The sequence below is a fragment of the Myotis myotis genome, unplaced genomic scaffold (assembly GCF_014108235.1).
Source record: "Myotis myotis isolate mMyoMyo1 unplaced genomic scaffold, mMyoMyo1.p scaffold_m19_p_20, whole genome shotgun sequence".
Lineage (NCBI taxonomy): Eukaryota > Metazoa > Chordata > Mammalia > Chiroptera > Vespertilionidae > Myotis > Myotis myotis.
In genome coordinates, this window is record NW_023416325.1 from 3,441,940 (window position 1) to 3,459,507 (window position 17,568).

At 52.0% G+C, this 17,568-nt stretch overlaps 1 protein-coding gene across 2 annotated transcripts in view; it reads right to left on the bottom strand.

The window, feature by feature from the left end:
* MYO18B (myosin XVIIIB) overlaps positions 1-17,568 on the bottom strand; it is a 173,058-nt gene that overhangs the window by 102,705 nt on the left and 52,785 nt on the right. For both annotated transcript variants that reach the window (XM_036354082.1, XM_036354081.1), the window contains exons 18-22: positions 16,546-16,705; positions 14,071-14,254; positions 13,066-13,288; positions 9,444-9,553; positions 2,246-2,311 (exon numbers count right to left, since the gene is read on the bottom strand). In XM_036354082.1, the coding sequence (XP_036209975.1) occupies positions 2,246-2,311; positions 9,444-9,553; positions 13,066-13,288; positions 14,071-14,254; positions 16,546-16,705 (743 nt within the window). The remainder of the gene's footprint in view (positions 1-2,245; positions 2,312-9,443; positions 9,554-13,065; positions 13,289-14,070; positions 14,255-16,545; positions 16,706-17,568) is intronic.

Below are 17,568 nucleotides of genomic sequence, written 5' to 3' on the forward strand. Positions count from 1 at the left end.
ACCTGAAGCTCTGGGGCCAGGCTGGCTCCAGCCCAGGAGGTTGGGTAGCTGAGGCTGGTCTCACCTCCCAGAGGCAAAGGAAAGATGCTCTAATGGGAGCTGAGGCAGAGATGGGGAGGAGTCACGTTGCAGACACCCTTATGCTCACTTTTAAGCACTGGGCAGCTCCACCTTAGTTGGTGATATCATCAGGTCACCGGTGACATTGTCGATTACTGGTTAACATTTCCTGGAGCCTTTCCCGTGTCCTGGGTCTGAACGGACCACGTGATATGCACATAGAGCACTGCACAGGCACGGCTCTATGTGGTGGTTAACACGATCTCCCCATTTTAGGGAGGGAGGAACTGAGGCCAAGACAGGCGGTTCTCCAGGATGCTCCTCCAGCAGGTGGCAACACCAGGGCTCCTTTCCCTCTATCTGGCTCCAGACAAGACTGCGATTATCACTGAATGTAATTAACATTTGCACGGCCTCTACATTTTTCAACGCTCTTTCTCCTATGTCCCATTTTACACACACACACACCCTCTGAGGAATCTATTGGCTCAGAAAGATCATGTAATTGATTCAAGTTCACATAACCAGTGATTAACTTGAGCCCCAAGCCTTAAGCTCATCTCCTGCACCCATTCTCAATGTCACCGTGAGCCTTCATTTCCTCATTCATTACAATAGGTGCCCGAGGTTTGGGGGTGAACTGCTGTTTAATTCCAGGTGGAACAGAGGGTCTCGATATAGTCTCCATTCCCCTGAACATATTTTCTGTGATGGAGATCATTCCACCAATCCCGCAGGAAACCCGTTCTCGATGAAAAAATGAAAATTAACACACCCAATCGGTGCTAACTCTGTTTTGCCACCCTCTGTCGCTTTACAGAACACTTCATATCAGCCAGGGACACCAAGACAATTAGCCTCATTGAAATAAAGACACGATTGACTCATTACCTATCAGATTGCCTCAATAATGACTGTATTAATTTCACAAGCTAGTGAGTCCCACAAGCTGCTATAAAAAAAATCAATGATCAAAGTGATGACAGCACTAGTTCATATATTAGAAAAGGCGGTGGGTTCTGCCAAAACCGCTATTGATTAAGTAGGAAGCTTTCATTAAAAAAGATAATTGGAAACGACCGTACAGAGAACAGGAATAAGTCATCGCCTCGGCACAATCTTATTTTGATTTCTTTTCCTTTTAAGAGCATATCGGCGACCAGAAGGCCACTGCATGTGGAATCCACCTTTTTCATAAATGTCACGGCCCTCAGCACAGGCCTCGATAAGGCACCAGCGGCTGAAGATCACAAAGAAAAATCTAAATTAGTTGCTTTTCATGGGTCCAGCTGCTTATCGGACCAAGCAGAGTGTGACATCCTAATGACACTTTGTAATTAGCTAGTTATTAATCATAGAAAAGGAGCAAAAGGGAGGCCAGACATGATAAGCATGGCCACCTGGGTAGCTTCACCAGGAAGCTGCAATGTCACGCTCCCCAGGGAAACATTGGCCCATTCCCTGCAGGTCACGGGGGGCGGGGGGCGCGAAGGGGGGCTGCAGAGGGGAAACAGATACATGTTCAGTGGAGTGACACAGGGCAATGAGTCTTCCACAAAAACAAAAGGGTGAGGGTCCCATGGCCAAACAGTTTGGGAAACCCCAAATACTGTATTTTCCCTCTTGAAAACTTCACATAGGAGCCTACCAGCGCTCTGTGAAATTCTCCAAACACTTAAACATTTTTGGAAGAGCTTTTAGCTCAACGCCAGTTTGGAAAAAGCTATTTCTCTCAACTCTGACAATCGTGTGCTTTCTCAAGCCCCTTCTCCTCACTTATCGCTGCCCACCAGCGAGGCCCAGAGTTGTCACAGTTGGTGGCGAAGCAAAGTTACGAGGCTCTGCGTGAGGACAGGTGTTTCTTCCCGGGTTTGGTGGCAGCTCTTCCCGAGGCTGCGGCAGGCAAACTGGGGTCCAGGATGTGAACTCCTCCCAACCACCGAGGCCGCTGGGAGTTTAACCTCCGGAAGTGATACTCCTCAAGGTTATCCCTTCCCACATTATAGCATTTACCTTCATGGCCTCATAAGAAGTGTGAATAATGCCACTGCACTGCAGGGCAGGAAATGACTAGCCCTGGTGGAAAGGAGACATGGAGGGAGGAGGCTCTGAGGTAGGCATGCACGGGGTCTCATCCGGTCCCTGCATGATGGGCAGGAGGGCGTGAGAAATAAGCTCTCCTCACCTGGCTGTGCCCCACGGCCACTGCCTTCTTCTCCAGATCCAGGGTCAGCAGGAGCTCCTCCACGGCCTGGGGAGGAGAGAACGATCAGAGGAGAAGACAGACAGATGACGGGAAACTCCCGAAGTGGACGGTCAGGCCGCCTGGGAGGGAGAGAGAGGACGACCCCACCTGTCTGTGAGTTTGGGCACACAGAGCCCCACCTCACACCGGTGGTGAGCATGGACTGAGCACCTACTGTGTGCCAGCCACTCTTCTGGGGCCTTCACAGACACCATCTGCTTTCATCTTCAAAGCAACCCTAAGTGGGTCATCACACTACCACACCCAGTTCTACAGAGGAGGAAACCAAAGATACAAAACTAAGGGATGGATGTGTCTGCTATGAAAAACAATACTGTGGCTCCTAAAAAATTCAACACAGAATTACCCTATGATCCCGCAATTCCACTTCTGGATATATACCCAAAAGAAGTGGAAGAGGGATCTGGATAGATATTTGCACCCCAAAAGGGAGAAGCAACCAAGTGTCCACTGGCAGATGGACGGATTAACAAAATGGGGTATATACGTACCATGGATAGTAATCAGGGTTAAAGGGGAAGGACATTCTGACACCTGCTACAACCTGGGTGAGCCCTGAGATCACGATTCTAAGTGAAACAGGCTGGTCACAAAGGACAAATACTGCATGAGTCACCTTATATGGAGTACCTAGAACAGTCAAATTCACTGAGACAAAAGTAGAATGGTGGTTACCAGGGGCTGGGGCCAAGGGGGTTGGGGAGTTGGTGCTTAGTGGGGACAAAGTTTCAGTTTTGCAAGATGAAAGAGTTCTGGAGACCCATCATGGTGATGGTTGCCACTGAACTGCATACTTAAAACGGTTAAAATGGTAAATTTTGTTTTGCATATTTTACCACAAAAATAAAACTAAATGAAGGCATCTCTTCAATGCTACAAGGTTACACATGAGCAAAGCCAGAACTGAACTGAGGCCTGTCTGGCAAGGCTGTAGCATCTGTATCTTACTGCTTCGCATAACTTACTGCTCAGCTCCAGAGGACTCTAAGCCTCTAGGAAATCCCCCCCCCCCCCGCGCCTGTGTCACTAAAGTCCCCCATGACAGTCACCCCAACACTCTGTCCTTCCTTCATTGTACACACTAGAGACTGCCTCACTCCCCAAAACTTTTGCTAAATAAATGACCCAGCCATTAACCTTCTGTGCCTGACCTAGATTATAGAGGGAGAAGCCTGCGTTTAATTTATCTCTTATCATTGCACCTGGTATACTGTTCATGCATACAGTAGGAGCTCATTCAACATGATGACTGAATGAACGAGTACCCAAACAGGAGAGATTGGTGGGGTTAAGGGTGAGGGGATGGGGAAAAGCAGGCCCATGCAAGAGAAACAAATTCACTCAGAGGTTCCTGGATGCAGCAGTAGCCAAATCCCCAGCCATTTAATGGAATTTTCCGCTTTGCATCAAGTTGAACAGCCTTGCCAGAGATCTGTACCCTTGGACAGGTACAGGCCGTGCCTGGTTTCTCTGTGACTGCCAATTCCCCTCCCACTCCACCCCCACGCCACCCCTCACGGACCTTCCACCCACCGAAAACCACAAAGTCAATTTCCAGAATAAATGGCCAGAAAAGCAATTGTGACACTCGGGAAACCAAAGGTAGTATGAGCCTGGAGTAATTTAGTACATGAGTTTCAATCCCACGGGTCATCGGCATCACAGAAAACTTTCTACGATACTAAAAAAAAAAAAGCTTATTAAAAGTCTAGTCCGAGACTAATCGGGAGGAAGTTCCCTCCTCTGACCTCCTGTGAGAACATTCCATACCACCCCGCCACAAATTGAGTGGTTTCACTTATTACATTTTGGCCAAAAGATGTTCCAAGGGAGCTATGGGCAGCAGAATGCCTAAAACCAATATCTCCAAAGTACAACATCTTTTCTCTCTGCACAAGAGGAAAACAAAATCAAAATGGGCTCAAAGTAGAAAGGATGAAACATAAATGAAACCTACAGCCCGTGAAATTTTCCCAGGTCTGCCTTACAGTCAGTTCTCAGAGTAGGTGCTGGGGGCTGGGGGAGGGGTAAGAGTCTGGAGTGAGATCCACCGGGGTTGAGATCCTGGTTCTAGCACTCATGACCTAGGTAACCTAGGTGACCTTGGACAAGCATTTTACTCTGAGCTGTAGGCAACTCTTCAGAAAAAAATGGGGGTGGGAGGTGAAATAATGGCACCATCTCCGAAGATTCTGTGGTTGTGCTTGCGGAGGGCTTGACGTAGTGCCAGGCGCACGGGAAGCACTAATAAATACCGTGAGCTAGTCCATACCGTGCCTCAGAGCCTGTCCTACCAGCTCTGTCGTGGTCAAAACCTGGTAGAGGCACTGAAGGCCATGCACTTAGCTTCCATTTCTCAGATGCACCCCAAATGCTGCCAAAACATACATCCCCTCCTCCTAATATTCAAGGATTCGTCTCCATCTTCTTGCTTCCTTACAGCCCCTGAGATGGCTGTGTAGCCAAGAGTCTTAGGGCTAACAAACACATTCTGTCCTGTTGACCTCACTTTCCCGAGAAGAAAGTGCAGGTGCCGATGGTGGAGTGAGTGAGTGGCGACGGGTATGGACCTACACTTCTGACCCTCATTTTCCTCCCCTCCAAAAGGGTGATATTGTCCCCTGCCCGGGCTGTTCCAGGGTTGGGATGAGTAATTGAGAATGTGTAACATGACTTTGTAAGTGACTTTGTACTTAATTACTATTATTATCATCATCATTAATATCACTCTTAGAAACTGTCACTTGTTGGGTGAAATATCAGTGACTTCATTTGGTTGTACATTAACGGAATCATTAGCCACCAGCCGGCTGCTGGAATCCGGGGCAATGATCCAGGTTTACATAAGAGATGTCTTTGTTGTCCGGCATCTTTCTGGAATATCGGCCAAGCCATCTGAATCGCCCAGATCACTGCAGCTGATTCCTCTCGGCGTGGATGCTGAGAAAAATGTGGCCATTCTGGCAGTTTTCTCCGGTGTTTTTTAGCGTGACCCCTGCTCCTAGCACCTGACACATAACACATTTATTTTCAAACTTCTGCCACAGGTACTACGTACGCCCGTTTTAGAGAGAAAGAAAGTGAGACCCAGGGCAATGAAATGACTGGTCAAAGGTCACATGACAAGAAGTGATGGGGGAGAGGCCACCCCAGGGAATCCGACTCTTGAGCTTTTCCTCTGCCCTCTGACCGTGGGCTCTAGGCCAGGCCACCGTGTACTGGGCTGTGCGGCCCTGAGCAAGCCACCCCTCCTCTCTGATCCTCATATTCCAAAATAGGGGGTGATTATGCCTGCCCCACAAGGATGCAGTGGTGGCTTCACAAGGTCACAAAAGTAGCATGCAGGAGTGAGACTTCCAGAATGATGGAGGAAGGAGATAAATCTTCTCCCCTCAAAAAGCAATGGTAAAAAGTGGATACTGTCTTTGAAAACAACCAGTTCAACACCCTGGACATTGAGCCAGGGGATACAACACATGGAGAAGCATTCATTCAAGGAAAACCTGTTAACCCTCAGGTAGGAACCCTGGGGGTTTGGGACAATCTAGATGGGGCTCTTCCACTCCCCACCACACTCTGTGTGCAGTCATCCTGCGAGGGGGGGCAGGCTGTGGAATCTAGCAGCGTCGTTGGCAGAAAGGAGCACTTTATATGGAGTAAAGCAGAAGAAAACCGCTCGCCCAGGATCACTGGCAGAAACACTAGTGATCTTGGCTGCAAACAAGTGGAGAAGGTCAATGGCACAGCCAGCATAAGACTGTCACCCTGACTGGGGCAAGCAATGGACAATGACCAGCCAGAATGGAACAAGGAGCTGCCCCCTGAGAAAGCCCATGCTCTCTAGCCCTGCTAACAATGGCCCATGGCCTGGCCCCTGCCAACATCGTCAGCCCCTTTTCTTGACACTTGGCCTCATTTATGCTGAAGCTACACTAAGCTAGCCACGCGACACCACCGCTTCGGGTCTCTGCACAAGCAGTGCCCAATGTGTGCACTCCTGACGCCTCCAAATGACCCCGCCAGGCTCCACTCAATCATCGCCTGCTCGGAGGTGTCCTCCCTGGTGCCCCACTCTCGCCCCTACTGAAAACATCTAAAGTTTTAGGGGCCGAACCGGTTTGGCTCAGTGGATAGAGCGTCGGCCTGCGGACTCAAGGGTCCCGGGTTCGATTCCGGTCAAGGGCATGTACCCTGGTTGCGGGCACATCCCCAGTGGGGGGCGTGCAGGAGGCAGCTGATCGATCTCTCTCATCGATGTTTCTAACTCTCTATCCCTCTCCCTTCTTCTCTGGAAAAAATCAATAAAATATATTTAAAAAAATAAATAATGTTTTAGGGGTGCTCCCTGGGGCATCCTAAAGCCATCCCTCTGTGGAAATGGCTTAAGTATTTCTCCCCCAGTGAGGCTGTGTTCTGTTCATCCCTGTATCTGTGGCACCTAGTCCAGGGCCTGCTGCAAAGTAGGTACTTGGCTAAAGCTGAACGAAGTTTATGATAATTTTAAATTAACATCAGGAACGGCACATCCTGTAGAGAACTTCACCAGACGCTGCTGGTCCTCAGAGAGCTCCCATTCAAGCGTGAAAAATGTTCAACACCACTGATCGCCAGGGAAATGCAAACTGAAACCGCAATGAGATGCCACCGCCTGGCTGGGTGGTGATGGCCTCAGCTGCCTCTGCTGTGAAATGGGGATAATCCCCATTTATCTTTTGAGGATGGTTTCAGGTCAAGGATATGTAACCTTTTCACTCGGTGCCAGAAACACTGTGGTGAGACCGTGCGCGTGTGGTAAAAGGCACGTGCTTTGTTTCAGGAACACAAGGCAAGCAGTGGGTAACCACCACATGAGAGCACTTCACTGGGAAACAGTCTTGGTGTGAAACACCAATGGTTAGGCGCCCACATCAGGCACACAGGGGACCTCACCAAGGCCCACTGTATACCCGACAGCGCATTCCCTCTGCTTCCCTCTAGTGCCCAACAACAATATTGACCTTTTCTAGCTGTCAAACTTGTCTTCTCCAATCCTGAGGTCTTCACTGCTTTACACACACAGGCTGACAGTTTGCCCACCCGAGCACATGTTCATGCATAATTCATGGCCTATCACGTTGCCTGGGAAATGAATATTTATCAGCTTCCTCATAAGAGGCAGGATGCAGTTTCCTTTCGTTGCTACCAAAAATTCGATGCTGCCGCAAATGAGATTTGTGAGCAAATGAAAAAAGAATAAGAAGAGGAAAAACTTCCCACCAAGTCCATTCCACTTGTAATTTTCCATTTTCCCAGGCCTCCAGCGTGTGCGTGGAGGTGGTTTCGGTTTGGCTACGACAGGGAACTGCTGAGTCGTTCGGAATAGAAACTCTTCCATATGCTACACCCACAGCCAGTGCACAAGACACCCCACACTGCACATCCGTGTCTGTTTTCAACTGCAGAGGAGCCCAAGACCTTTCAATGGCTCCATTCCAAATGCCCTGAACAGAGATCAAGTTGGGGGGACCTAGGACAGAGAACCCCAAATGAAGACGGATATACAGTGGTTAGTGGCTTCCAAAATGGGCAGCTGCCCAGAGAGGGAACAGCCCTGCACTGCATGAGCTGGGACTGATGTCCCCTCCCCACGGTGAGTTGGGAAGGCCACACGGAAGGCACTGCCCTGTCTCCAGGAGGTGGCCTGTGCCCTGGGCCCACCTGCTGAGAAGAGCCAGGAGAGGACCTAACGATTGTGAGTGTTTACTCCTCCAGCCCAGTGACGCACTGACTGATGATCCCAAGTGCACGTGGGCACATCCACCTGGAGGTGAAGGTTCAATATGGCTGTAAAAATACAGTCCGTGTGGCTTGGTTGCCATCTCTCTGGCCTTGAAAGATGCTGATGATGCTGATAATAGGAGCTCATACAAATCGAGGCCTTAGCACGCAGCAGGCTGTGTCAAGCACTTCAACTATTCTAGTCCATATAGTCCTCAAACTCCCACTGAGGTAGGCATTGTTGTTGTACCCCATTTACAGGTGAAGAAAACTGAGGCAGAAACAGGAAGGAACTTGCTTATGCTCACACAGCCCCAGCTGAGACTCAAGTGCAGGTCTGTGTGATTCTGGAGCCCATGCTGTCTCCACTGGCCTCACTGGAACCAAGAAACTTGGGTTCAAGGACAAAACCCACGAATGCCTGGCTGTGTGGCCCCAGGGGAGTCAATTCGTCTCTTCATCTGTAAAAGGGCCATCTCGCTCCTATACTGCAGGGCTGTTGCAAGGATGCGATGGGATTTTGCAAATTCTAAAGAGCTCTGTGGTCATCAGTCAGCTGGTGGCCACTCTCAATAGAAAATTATTGGGGTGTGGCACTAGGGGTGAAGCTGAGGTTCCAGCCCTAGGAGTTCACAGTAGCACTGGAGAAAGGAGACACAGGGGCAGAAATAGGGGTCAGGTATGTGTATTCATTCACTCATTCCTTCGTTCAACAGAGAATTGATGGGACGCTTGCTATGAGCCAGAAAACACACAGTGGGACCTATTAACTTTGACTAAGGAGAAGTGCTGTACAAACATTAAAACAAGGTGATGTGATGGAGAGTAACAGCTGAGCCAGGATCGGAACAGCAAGCTGACACTGGCCATGCAAAGACAGCGGAAAGAGTGCTCCAGGCAGAGGAAGCAGCTGGTGCAAAGGCCCTGAGGCGCACGGTTCACTATAATTCTATAAGATGGGGCTCTAGCGTGAAATGCTTCCCAAAGTTTTATCACAGCGAGGCCCCCTTTTCGTAGACCATCTCAGGGTGCTGGCGTAAGAGAACTCCCTCAGGAAAGATGGCTTTTCATCTTGCTGGAGACCCTTTTAGCTGGGACATGCTCTCCTCCTGGCTAATTCTTTGCCTGTATTTCCTCACACAGGGTTTCAGAAGTGATTCTGAATCACTGGGACGGGTAGTGTCCTAAGGGGCATGGTGGGGGGTGCAGTCTAGGGGTCTGGGCCACACCTCACACCACCCTCATCTTTGCCTCCAAGGCTCGGCTCTCAGATCCCAGTTGGTCGAGATAGCCCCTTCTCTTCCCCTACGGAACAGAAGCACCCAGGGCCTCCACCACCCCGGCACCCATCTCCACATACCTTCCTCTCATCGACTCCCTCAGTGGCCAACATGAGCTTCTTCGTGAGCAGGGGGTCCAGCACCTGGAATCGCCGGCGGAACTGCGTGAGCCCAATGTGGTCAGCATAACCTGGGGGAGCGGGGAGCGGGCAGGAGACGAACCGGTATATAGGTGAGAAACCCAGCCCAGGGCCCTGCTCCTAATGTGCTATGTGGACTCGTTAGGGGGCCTCAGTTTCCCCATTTGCTAACTTCAGAGATCGGGTTCAGTCCGCATTTTCTGAATGTCTCTGCAGAACAGAAACCCTCTATAACGCTCCACTGCAAGTTTGAAAAGGCTGGGCTCGCATCCGCCTCTTGGGACGTCCTCATTTGAGTCAGCATCGCTGTCAGAGGCTCGGAGAACCTCTGCATGGAAGATGCCGGGTTAGCTTTGCTTCACCCAGAGGTTTTTCCAAACCTGCTCAACCATGGAAAATCTTTTTCTCTTTTTGTCTAATACCTATTATCAGCCACGAGGAAATGCCGAATGGGATAGCACCTAAGAGTTCCTGTGAATCTAACATGTAGGATGCACACAGCTGCACGCACCCTTCTGCGTGGACACGGGAGGGGCTCTGGAGGCTCCCAGGAAGGTAGCATGAGAGCTGGACTTTGGAGGAGCCATAAGAGTTTGTCAGAGGATTTGGTGTGGAAGGGACGTCTAGGCAGAGAGAGGTGGAGCAGGGAAACCGAACGTTGTTCCATAGTCAGCAACAGCCAGCATTTACTGAGCACCTCCGTGTGCAAGACACGAGGATAGCAACTCCCCTGTGTGACAGACACTCTGGGCCTGCATTACTGTATCTGTTTTACACATGTAGAAACTGAGGCCCAGAGAATTAAGTCACTTGCACAAAGCCACACGGATGGTAACTCTCCCAGCTGGGGTTCAAATCCAAACAATGACAATAACTAATCCAGTGGAGAGTAGACAATGATGGGTCAAAGGTGAGCAGGGACTGGGTCCCAAAGGAACTTGAACTCTAACCCCAAACCTTAAGGTTTGGATATCAGGGACATGGTAGAACCATGTCCTAAAAACTAAAAACAAACAAAAAAACACCACTAAAACAAACAAACAAAACCACTCTCAAGTAGCCTGATGGGAGGAAGTCTGATGAAATCTCACTACTTTTGAGACTTTGCTCTACAGTAAGCCAAATGCATAAACCATGAGGAAGAGTGATAGTGCCTGCAGGTGGCAAATCCCAGGAGACTTCCTGGAGGAGAAGGAGGAGGAGGAGGAGGAGGAGGAGGAGGAGGAGGAGGAGGAGGAGGGAGAGGAGGAAAGTCTCCAGTCAGGTTCAAAGGATGCTGACTGAACAGAGATGGGGTGGGGGGAAACTGGGAGGTTTCAAGCCTGCCCTTTGGGTCAGATGATCTGGGTTCACATCCCATTTCTGCCCTCATTAGCCCTCTGACTGGAGACAAATGGCCCCATCTCTCTGAGCGTCAATTTCCTCACCTGTCAGATGAGAATCACATCTATTTTCACAGGCCCCTATGATTAAATCTGGTGATGATTACAGTAACAGAGGCTAACGTGCATCGAGTGCCTTCCCACATCGGCTAAGTGCTATTACCTTATTCACTCCTCAGACCCTCCACAGCTGAGATCCGAACTATTACAGGTGAAAGACACAGGAGGCACATCTCGGGACCTGCCGGTGTCAGCCACAGTCAAGCCCAGGCCCACGCCCTCCAGAGTCTGAGCTGTGCCCACCAGGACGTAAGACACGTAATGTTTAATGAGCATTTTCTATACGCCAGCCGCTGTACTCTGTGAGACTGATGCCAGTTACCATGTGTGACGGCAGTGTCTGGCGCATCATAGGTACTCAACAAACAGCAGGCCTATGTGTGCATCTGTAGCTGTATGTACATGTTATACTTGCATGAATTCAAAACCATAAATATTTTATACACGTATGTTGCTAGAGATGCATGTAAATATTTCCTGTATGGTGTGAGAAAGACAGAAACAATTTAGAGCAGAAAGAAAAAATGGGAAATGAACCAGGTCTGGGAGGCAGACACTGGAAATGTCTACCACAAGGCATCCGCCCTCCACTTGGTTGGAAAACTCATCCTGACGGAGTTGGGCGATGCCGAGAACGCAGAGGACAGACACTGCAGTGAGGACATGCGGCCTGGGGAAGGGGACCGCTGACCCGAGCGTGCACACAGGGGCTCTAACGGGCAGTCCAGGGCGCCTGCAGAGGCCCAGCGCTCTCTGCCAGCCAGCCAGGCAGAATCGATCGGTCGCCGCTGTGGCTGTGACCATCTCGCTCTCGCTCCTCCCGAGACATTATCTGTCTCCCTCCGCCCGATTGTGCAGGCTGGAGGGATCAATGAGACGCTCAGGGGAGTGAGGGCCTCATCTCTGCTTCCTGCTGCTCCCAGCTTCTCCATCAAATGCCTCGGGCCCAGGGTTCCATTATTAACACACTGGGAACAGGTGGGGGCAGCGGCCACAAGCTGGGGTGTCAGTGACCACAGAGACATTAAACAAACGGGGGTCCACCTGGGCTCCCCACCAGCCCCAGCTACCCCACCTTCTGCAGAGAGGCTTCCTGCACCTAAGGCATTCCTAAAGGGCAGAGAGGGGCCTCATGTTCTGGCCTCTGGGGTCTGAGAGGCAGAAAAGAAAGGGAAGGATTCAGATCAGGCTCAGCTCCTGAGATGAGCCGGTGGTGGGAATTTTGGGTGCGTGCCCACTTTCTAAAACACAGGCCTGAAGACTTCACTCCTCTGACTACACCCTCTTACCCCCCACCACCCATCACTGCCTCAGCTGGACCTGGGAGAACCCAACTTCCAGAGACCAGTTCACAGCCTTCCCCGCTGGACCTGCCCCCCTCACAAGTCCCTCGTTCGTTTTGAAATCCCTTTCCTGAAATCCCAGGCTGGGCAGTGCCTCCCTGCCTTTGCATATGCAGATCCCTCTGCCCAAGGTTCCCTCACCCCTCCCCGACACCCCAGGCCCCAGGGTGAGCTGCTCATTTTGTTTCTAGACCCAACTAAGATGCTCCCTCCTCTAGGAGGTCTCCCCAATCTCGCCAATGAGAGCCCAGAGCTTCCTCCTCCAGGCATCCAGGTACCGCCTGCATCCCTGTGTGACACGTGCCCTTGCCACATTGCATTATCATCACTGGTTTCCACACTGATCTCCCAAACCAGGCTGAGCATCTTAACCAAAGCATCCCTCATTGGGGGAACTCAACTCTCGATCCCAAAGTAGAAGCTCCTAACACGTTTGTTGTTGGAAGGAAGATGAGTAAGACACAGCCCTAGCCTTCCAGGAGCACACAACTATTTCAAGAAATAAAAAGGGCTTTGGATTTAAAGAGACCTAGATCCAAATCCAGGCTCTGCCATGTCCCAGCTGTGTGACCTTGAGCACGTCTTTTGACCTCCCTGAGCTTCCGTTTCCTCATCTGTAAAATGGGGGTGCTCACAGCCTCCCCCCCACAGGACTCCTGGGAAGAGTCAACAGAGAGCTTCTGGCACATCGTTGACGCTCTTGTCCTGGGGTGCCCCTGGTCGGCGGGCATGTCCCAGGTGTCAGAGACAAGGTACTCACTCCCCGGTGGCTCTTACCTGCCCTGTGCAGACGCAGCGCCTCCAGGATGTAGGAGCCCGAAAGCTGGACCCTCAGTGCGGGGATGTCCAAGGGCAGGGGCCCGCCTGCTCCGGGCTTGTCCCCATCAGGCTGCGGCGGGGTCGGAGCGCCCTGCCCTCCCCTGCTCTCCACCGTGAGGCTCGGCACCAGGCAGTGCATGAAGTGTAACTGAGACCTTCGGATCATGCTGGACAACGCGTCCTAGAACCGGAGGAGAGGGGTCAGGGCCAGCTGTCCAGGGTGAGACAGACAGGGGTCAGGACACCCCCCAGCAAACACTCATCCTCGCCTGAGCATCTCCTGGGGCCCTCTGTCCCACACCAAGGACGTCCTACGTATGGCCTGCTCCGTACTCATGAAGACCAGGGGGCCTTCAGAATAGCCCTGTTGTAACAGATGGAGAAACTGAGGCATGGAGAGGGCAAGGGAGTGGCCCAGCCGAAGAGGTAGACTAGAACCCAGGGCCTGATCTGTGGGCTTTTTCAGTATAAGATGCTATGAGGTTTTTTTCAAAACTTACCCTTCCCGTGCCCCCACCCTCTGGGCTCAGCATAACGACTGACCAATCAAATTTCCTCATTTGCTACTGGATGAACGTTTCTAGGTAACAGTTACAGCCAGTGCTGCAGCCTGCTGCTTCTCCCAGGGAGAGACTGGTGGTGAACATGTGGGCCCTGGGGAGGGAGGAAGGCAGGCGGGCCTGGCATGGTCAGAAGGACAGAGTGGCTCCTGCAAACTGCCTGAAGCCACTCAAGTCAACACCAAGTAGCCGAGGCTTTGACCTCAGACTGGGACCATCACCCCCCAGGAGTGTGACTGTGGCCGAGTTTCCTTGCCGCCCTGAGTGCCAGTGTCCTCCTCTGTGGCACTCAGGGCCATGCCTGCCCTCCAGCCTCACTGGGAGGTTAGAGGTGCTACAGGTAGGTGACCCGTCCTGGAGGAGGGGAGGGACGCGTGGCCGTGGGGACAGGGCACCCACTCACCATCTGCAGCTTGATCTGGGAGCAGGGGGCTCGCCTCTTCACCGCGGCAAAGCTGCTGGCGAAGGTCCTCCTCACGGCGCAGCTCCTCTGCAGGGCCTGCTGGGAGGTGCCCTCCAGGCCAGCCACTGCGCGGCACACGGGCGGCAGCTTGGCCCGGGCCTGGAACAGGCTCCTCAGCTCCTCCCTGGCAGGTCCAAGGGGGAGAGAGGGCTTTTAGGGCTCTCAGGGGAGATGGGTCCACTTTGCTTCCTGCTGACCTGCTTCCTGAACCCGCCCCGTGAATCACACCTGCTGGTCACTGTCCTTCTCGGCCAGGTGAGCCTTTGTCTCATGACCAACGCCAGCTCCTTCCTCAGGCCCCTCTCCTCAGTTAGAGCCTCTCTCCTTTGCTGGGTATCCGTGCTGCTTCCATGCCTGCGGGGATCCTAAGCCTGCACCTTCTCGGAGAGCAGAAGCATCTCTGGGACCCCAGAACAGGCCCAGCACAGAGTAAGTAGTTACTCTCTGTTTCACACAACAATGAAGGACTCACAGGCTGAGTGGTCAGTATGTGGACCAGTCAATGAAAAGCCCGGCCTGATCCGAGGGGCAGGTAGTGCCTTCCCTGGGCGCTCCTGCAAGGTCCAGGTTCTGAGATTGGTGGGTCAGGGCCAGGGCCAGGGCCAGGGCCAGGGCCCCTGGAGGCTCTGCTCCAGAAAGCCTGAGCTGGCCCGCCTGCTTCAGTGGGCAGAAGAGGATTAAGAAGGCTGGGCAGACCCTGCTGCGCCCTGGGATGAGACTGGGCCTCAGAGAAGCCCCCTGCCTCTCAGGTCCCACCTGCCCCGCCCTCCAATAGAAGCGCGAGGCACCTCCTACCGCTCCCTGCACACCCAGGACACGCCCAGCCCTGTTATCCATTGCCCTCCATGCCTGACTCCACTGTGCAAACTGTTGAGTAAATAAGTCTCAAATGCCCAAAGATGCTTAAAGTGGTTAAATGCCTGACCGAGCACAAAGACCAACAATGGCTGGAAGACGCATTGAAATAAAAAGCTAGGGAGGGGCCAGGGAGCCCCCTGGAAGCAGGAGCCCCAAGAAGAGAGGGCAGGGCCCTGGGGCATGTGAGCACTACCCCCTGGTATAGGGAGAGGAAGCCATGCCCTTAGTCCTGGTCCCTATAAAGGGACTGTCCCATCCGTGGGGTTGGGAGACTTCACCTTTGGCCTTCAGGTTACTCTGTGAGTCACGTGTCCTCTCTGGGCCTCAGCTTCTGATATATAAGGCAGAAGTGCCTGACCAAAACGTGAGTGTCCAAGAACCTCCTGAGAAGCTTGTCAGCTAAGCACGTCCCAGGGCCCTCCCCAGAGAGACTGGGTGGCGCCCGGGAATCAGAATGCCAAGCAAGCCGTCCTGGCGCATCTGGCGCTCTTGGCTGCAGATCACGCGGAGGAAAAGCACTGTTTGCTCTCAGAAATCACCAATGCTTGGCTCGCGAGCGCACAAGACCTCCCAATGGGATTTACTCCCAATCTGCCCGCTCTTTCACTCCCGTGAGCACGACTTCGCACACGCTGTTCCTTCCTCCAGAAGGTTCCTTGCTCACCAGGCCATCTGGCCCACAGAGGTCTGCCTCACCCTTTCCGAAGCCCACACCCCTCACCCAGCCTGAGCCACAGGATCCTGGAGCAGGAAGGGAATTCCCATGGCCACAGTGAGACGTGGGTTGAGGGCCTGCTAGGAGCCAGGCTACCTAATAAGCCATCAGTCATGTCATTAAAACCTTCCATCAGACATGGCAGCTTGGCATCACACCCACTTCTCAGATTATGAAACTGAGGCCCAGGTCATGCAGCTTGGAAAAGGCAAAAGCAGAATTTGAGTATCTGCCTGACTTCAAAGCTGTGCAACATCTACCAAATCTTGTGGTCTTGTCCAACAAACCCTGATTTTATGGTGGAGAAAGCACACACACACTCTTACACACACACACACACACACACACACACACACACACACACGCATGCACGCACTTCCAGTAACTCTCTGAACCAAAGGTGGCGATTGCTGCCAGCCCTCGGCCAGCACTTGGAAAATAGCAGCCAGGGAATGCAGTGAGTTTTTTTTTAATGCTACAAAACATTATCACTTCGGTTTTACAACCCCCTCGTTCTAGGATGTCTATAAAAGCTGTTCCAGTCACATCATCTCTCAGATACTTAATGAAAGGCAAAGAGCCGAAATAAGAAGTCACAGCCTTGGACATTTGTTCCACCTGCCCGGAGGCCGGCTCTTCTCCTCGGCTGGGCTCCCTGGCCCTGGGGAGACATTGCACTGCTCTGATTTGAATTACAGCCCTGTCCTTAGAGACGTCAGGGAGCAGCCCTCACCTGCTGGGTTGTTGTGACTGCACAGCCCTGCAGGGGGGTGGGGTGAGGGGGGGATGAGCTGCAGCGCCTCCAGTGGCCCTGACCTGGCCCTGGCCCTGGCCGGACTCACCTTTTCGAGTGCTGCAGGACCTGGGGGGCGTCCAGGGCTGAGAGGTTGGGCTTGGCCCTGTGGAGCCAGCCCGTGAGGTCATAGCGCACGGGGTCCTGTCCCCGCTGGTGGGCGATCTCACACTGGAGGGGCTGCTCACAGGGTCGAAGGGCAGAGGTCCCTGAAAGCAGACAGCGCATGAGTGTGGGGGCCCAGGGGGGGCACTGCGGTCACTTGGCGTCACCAAGAACACACTCGTTGCATTTTAATTTGTCTCTAGGCAGCTAGAGCTGACCGTTCTGGGGACCACATTTCCCCTGCTCTGTGCATTTGTCCGCATTATTTCCCACATGGATTTTATTCCTCCTTATAGTCCTGAATCTAGAATATCCCAAGCATCATTAGTGCATACAACCTGCATGATTTTTTACCAGGCCCATGAATCACCTGGGCTGTTATTAATGTTTTCCTTAACTCGACTCGAATTTTTACAGATAAACCCATTTATAAAGGAACATTATGTTGCAGGTTTGGAGGGCAAACGATATTTATTTTTTAATAGTCATGAAAATAAATACATAATTATTTAAAATGTTGAAAATATTTGTATCTTGAATACCATCATCCAAATAAAGGCACAGCCTACTCTTGGGAGATGCTGGCAGACACTTCGTTGGGAGGGTCTGAGTGGGAGAAACAAATGGGCTTGGAGTTGGAGAAGACCTGAGTTCAAATCCCGACTCCACTACTCATGACTGCATGACAGCGGCTGTGCCACGTAAATCTCTGAGCCATGAGGGTTGCCCAGCCCCCTGCAAACACACCTGCAGCGAGAAATAGCAGACAGCGAGGCAGGTTAGCCAGACCCCGCGTGTCCTGCTTGATTGACTGCTCTCGCTCACTCAGCCAATCAGAAAGCCCTAGAGGCAAAGACTGTTGTTTTTTTAAAACAAAATGTCTGAGTCACTGTCTCTCAGTCAGTCTGAGATAAAGGAGTAACAGTCTCTCCCCTGGGAACGAGGGCATCCTGCCGGGGCATCTGGG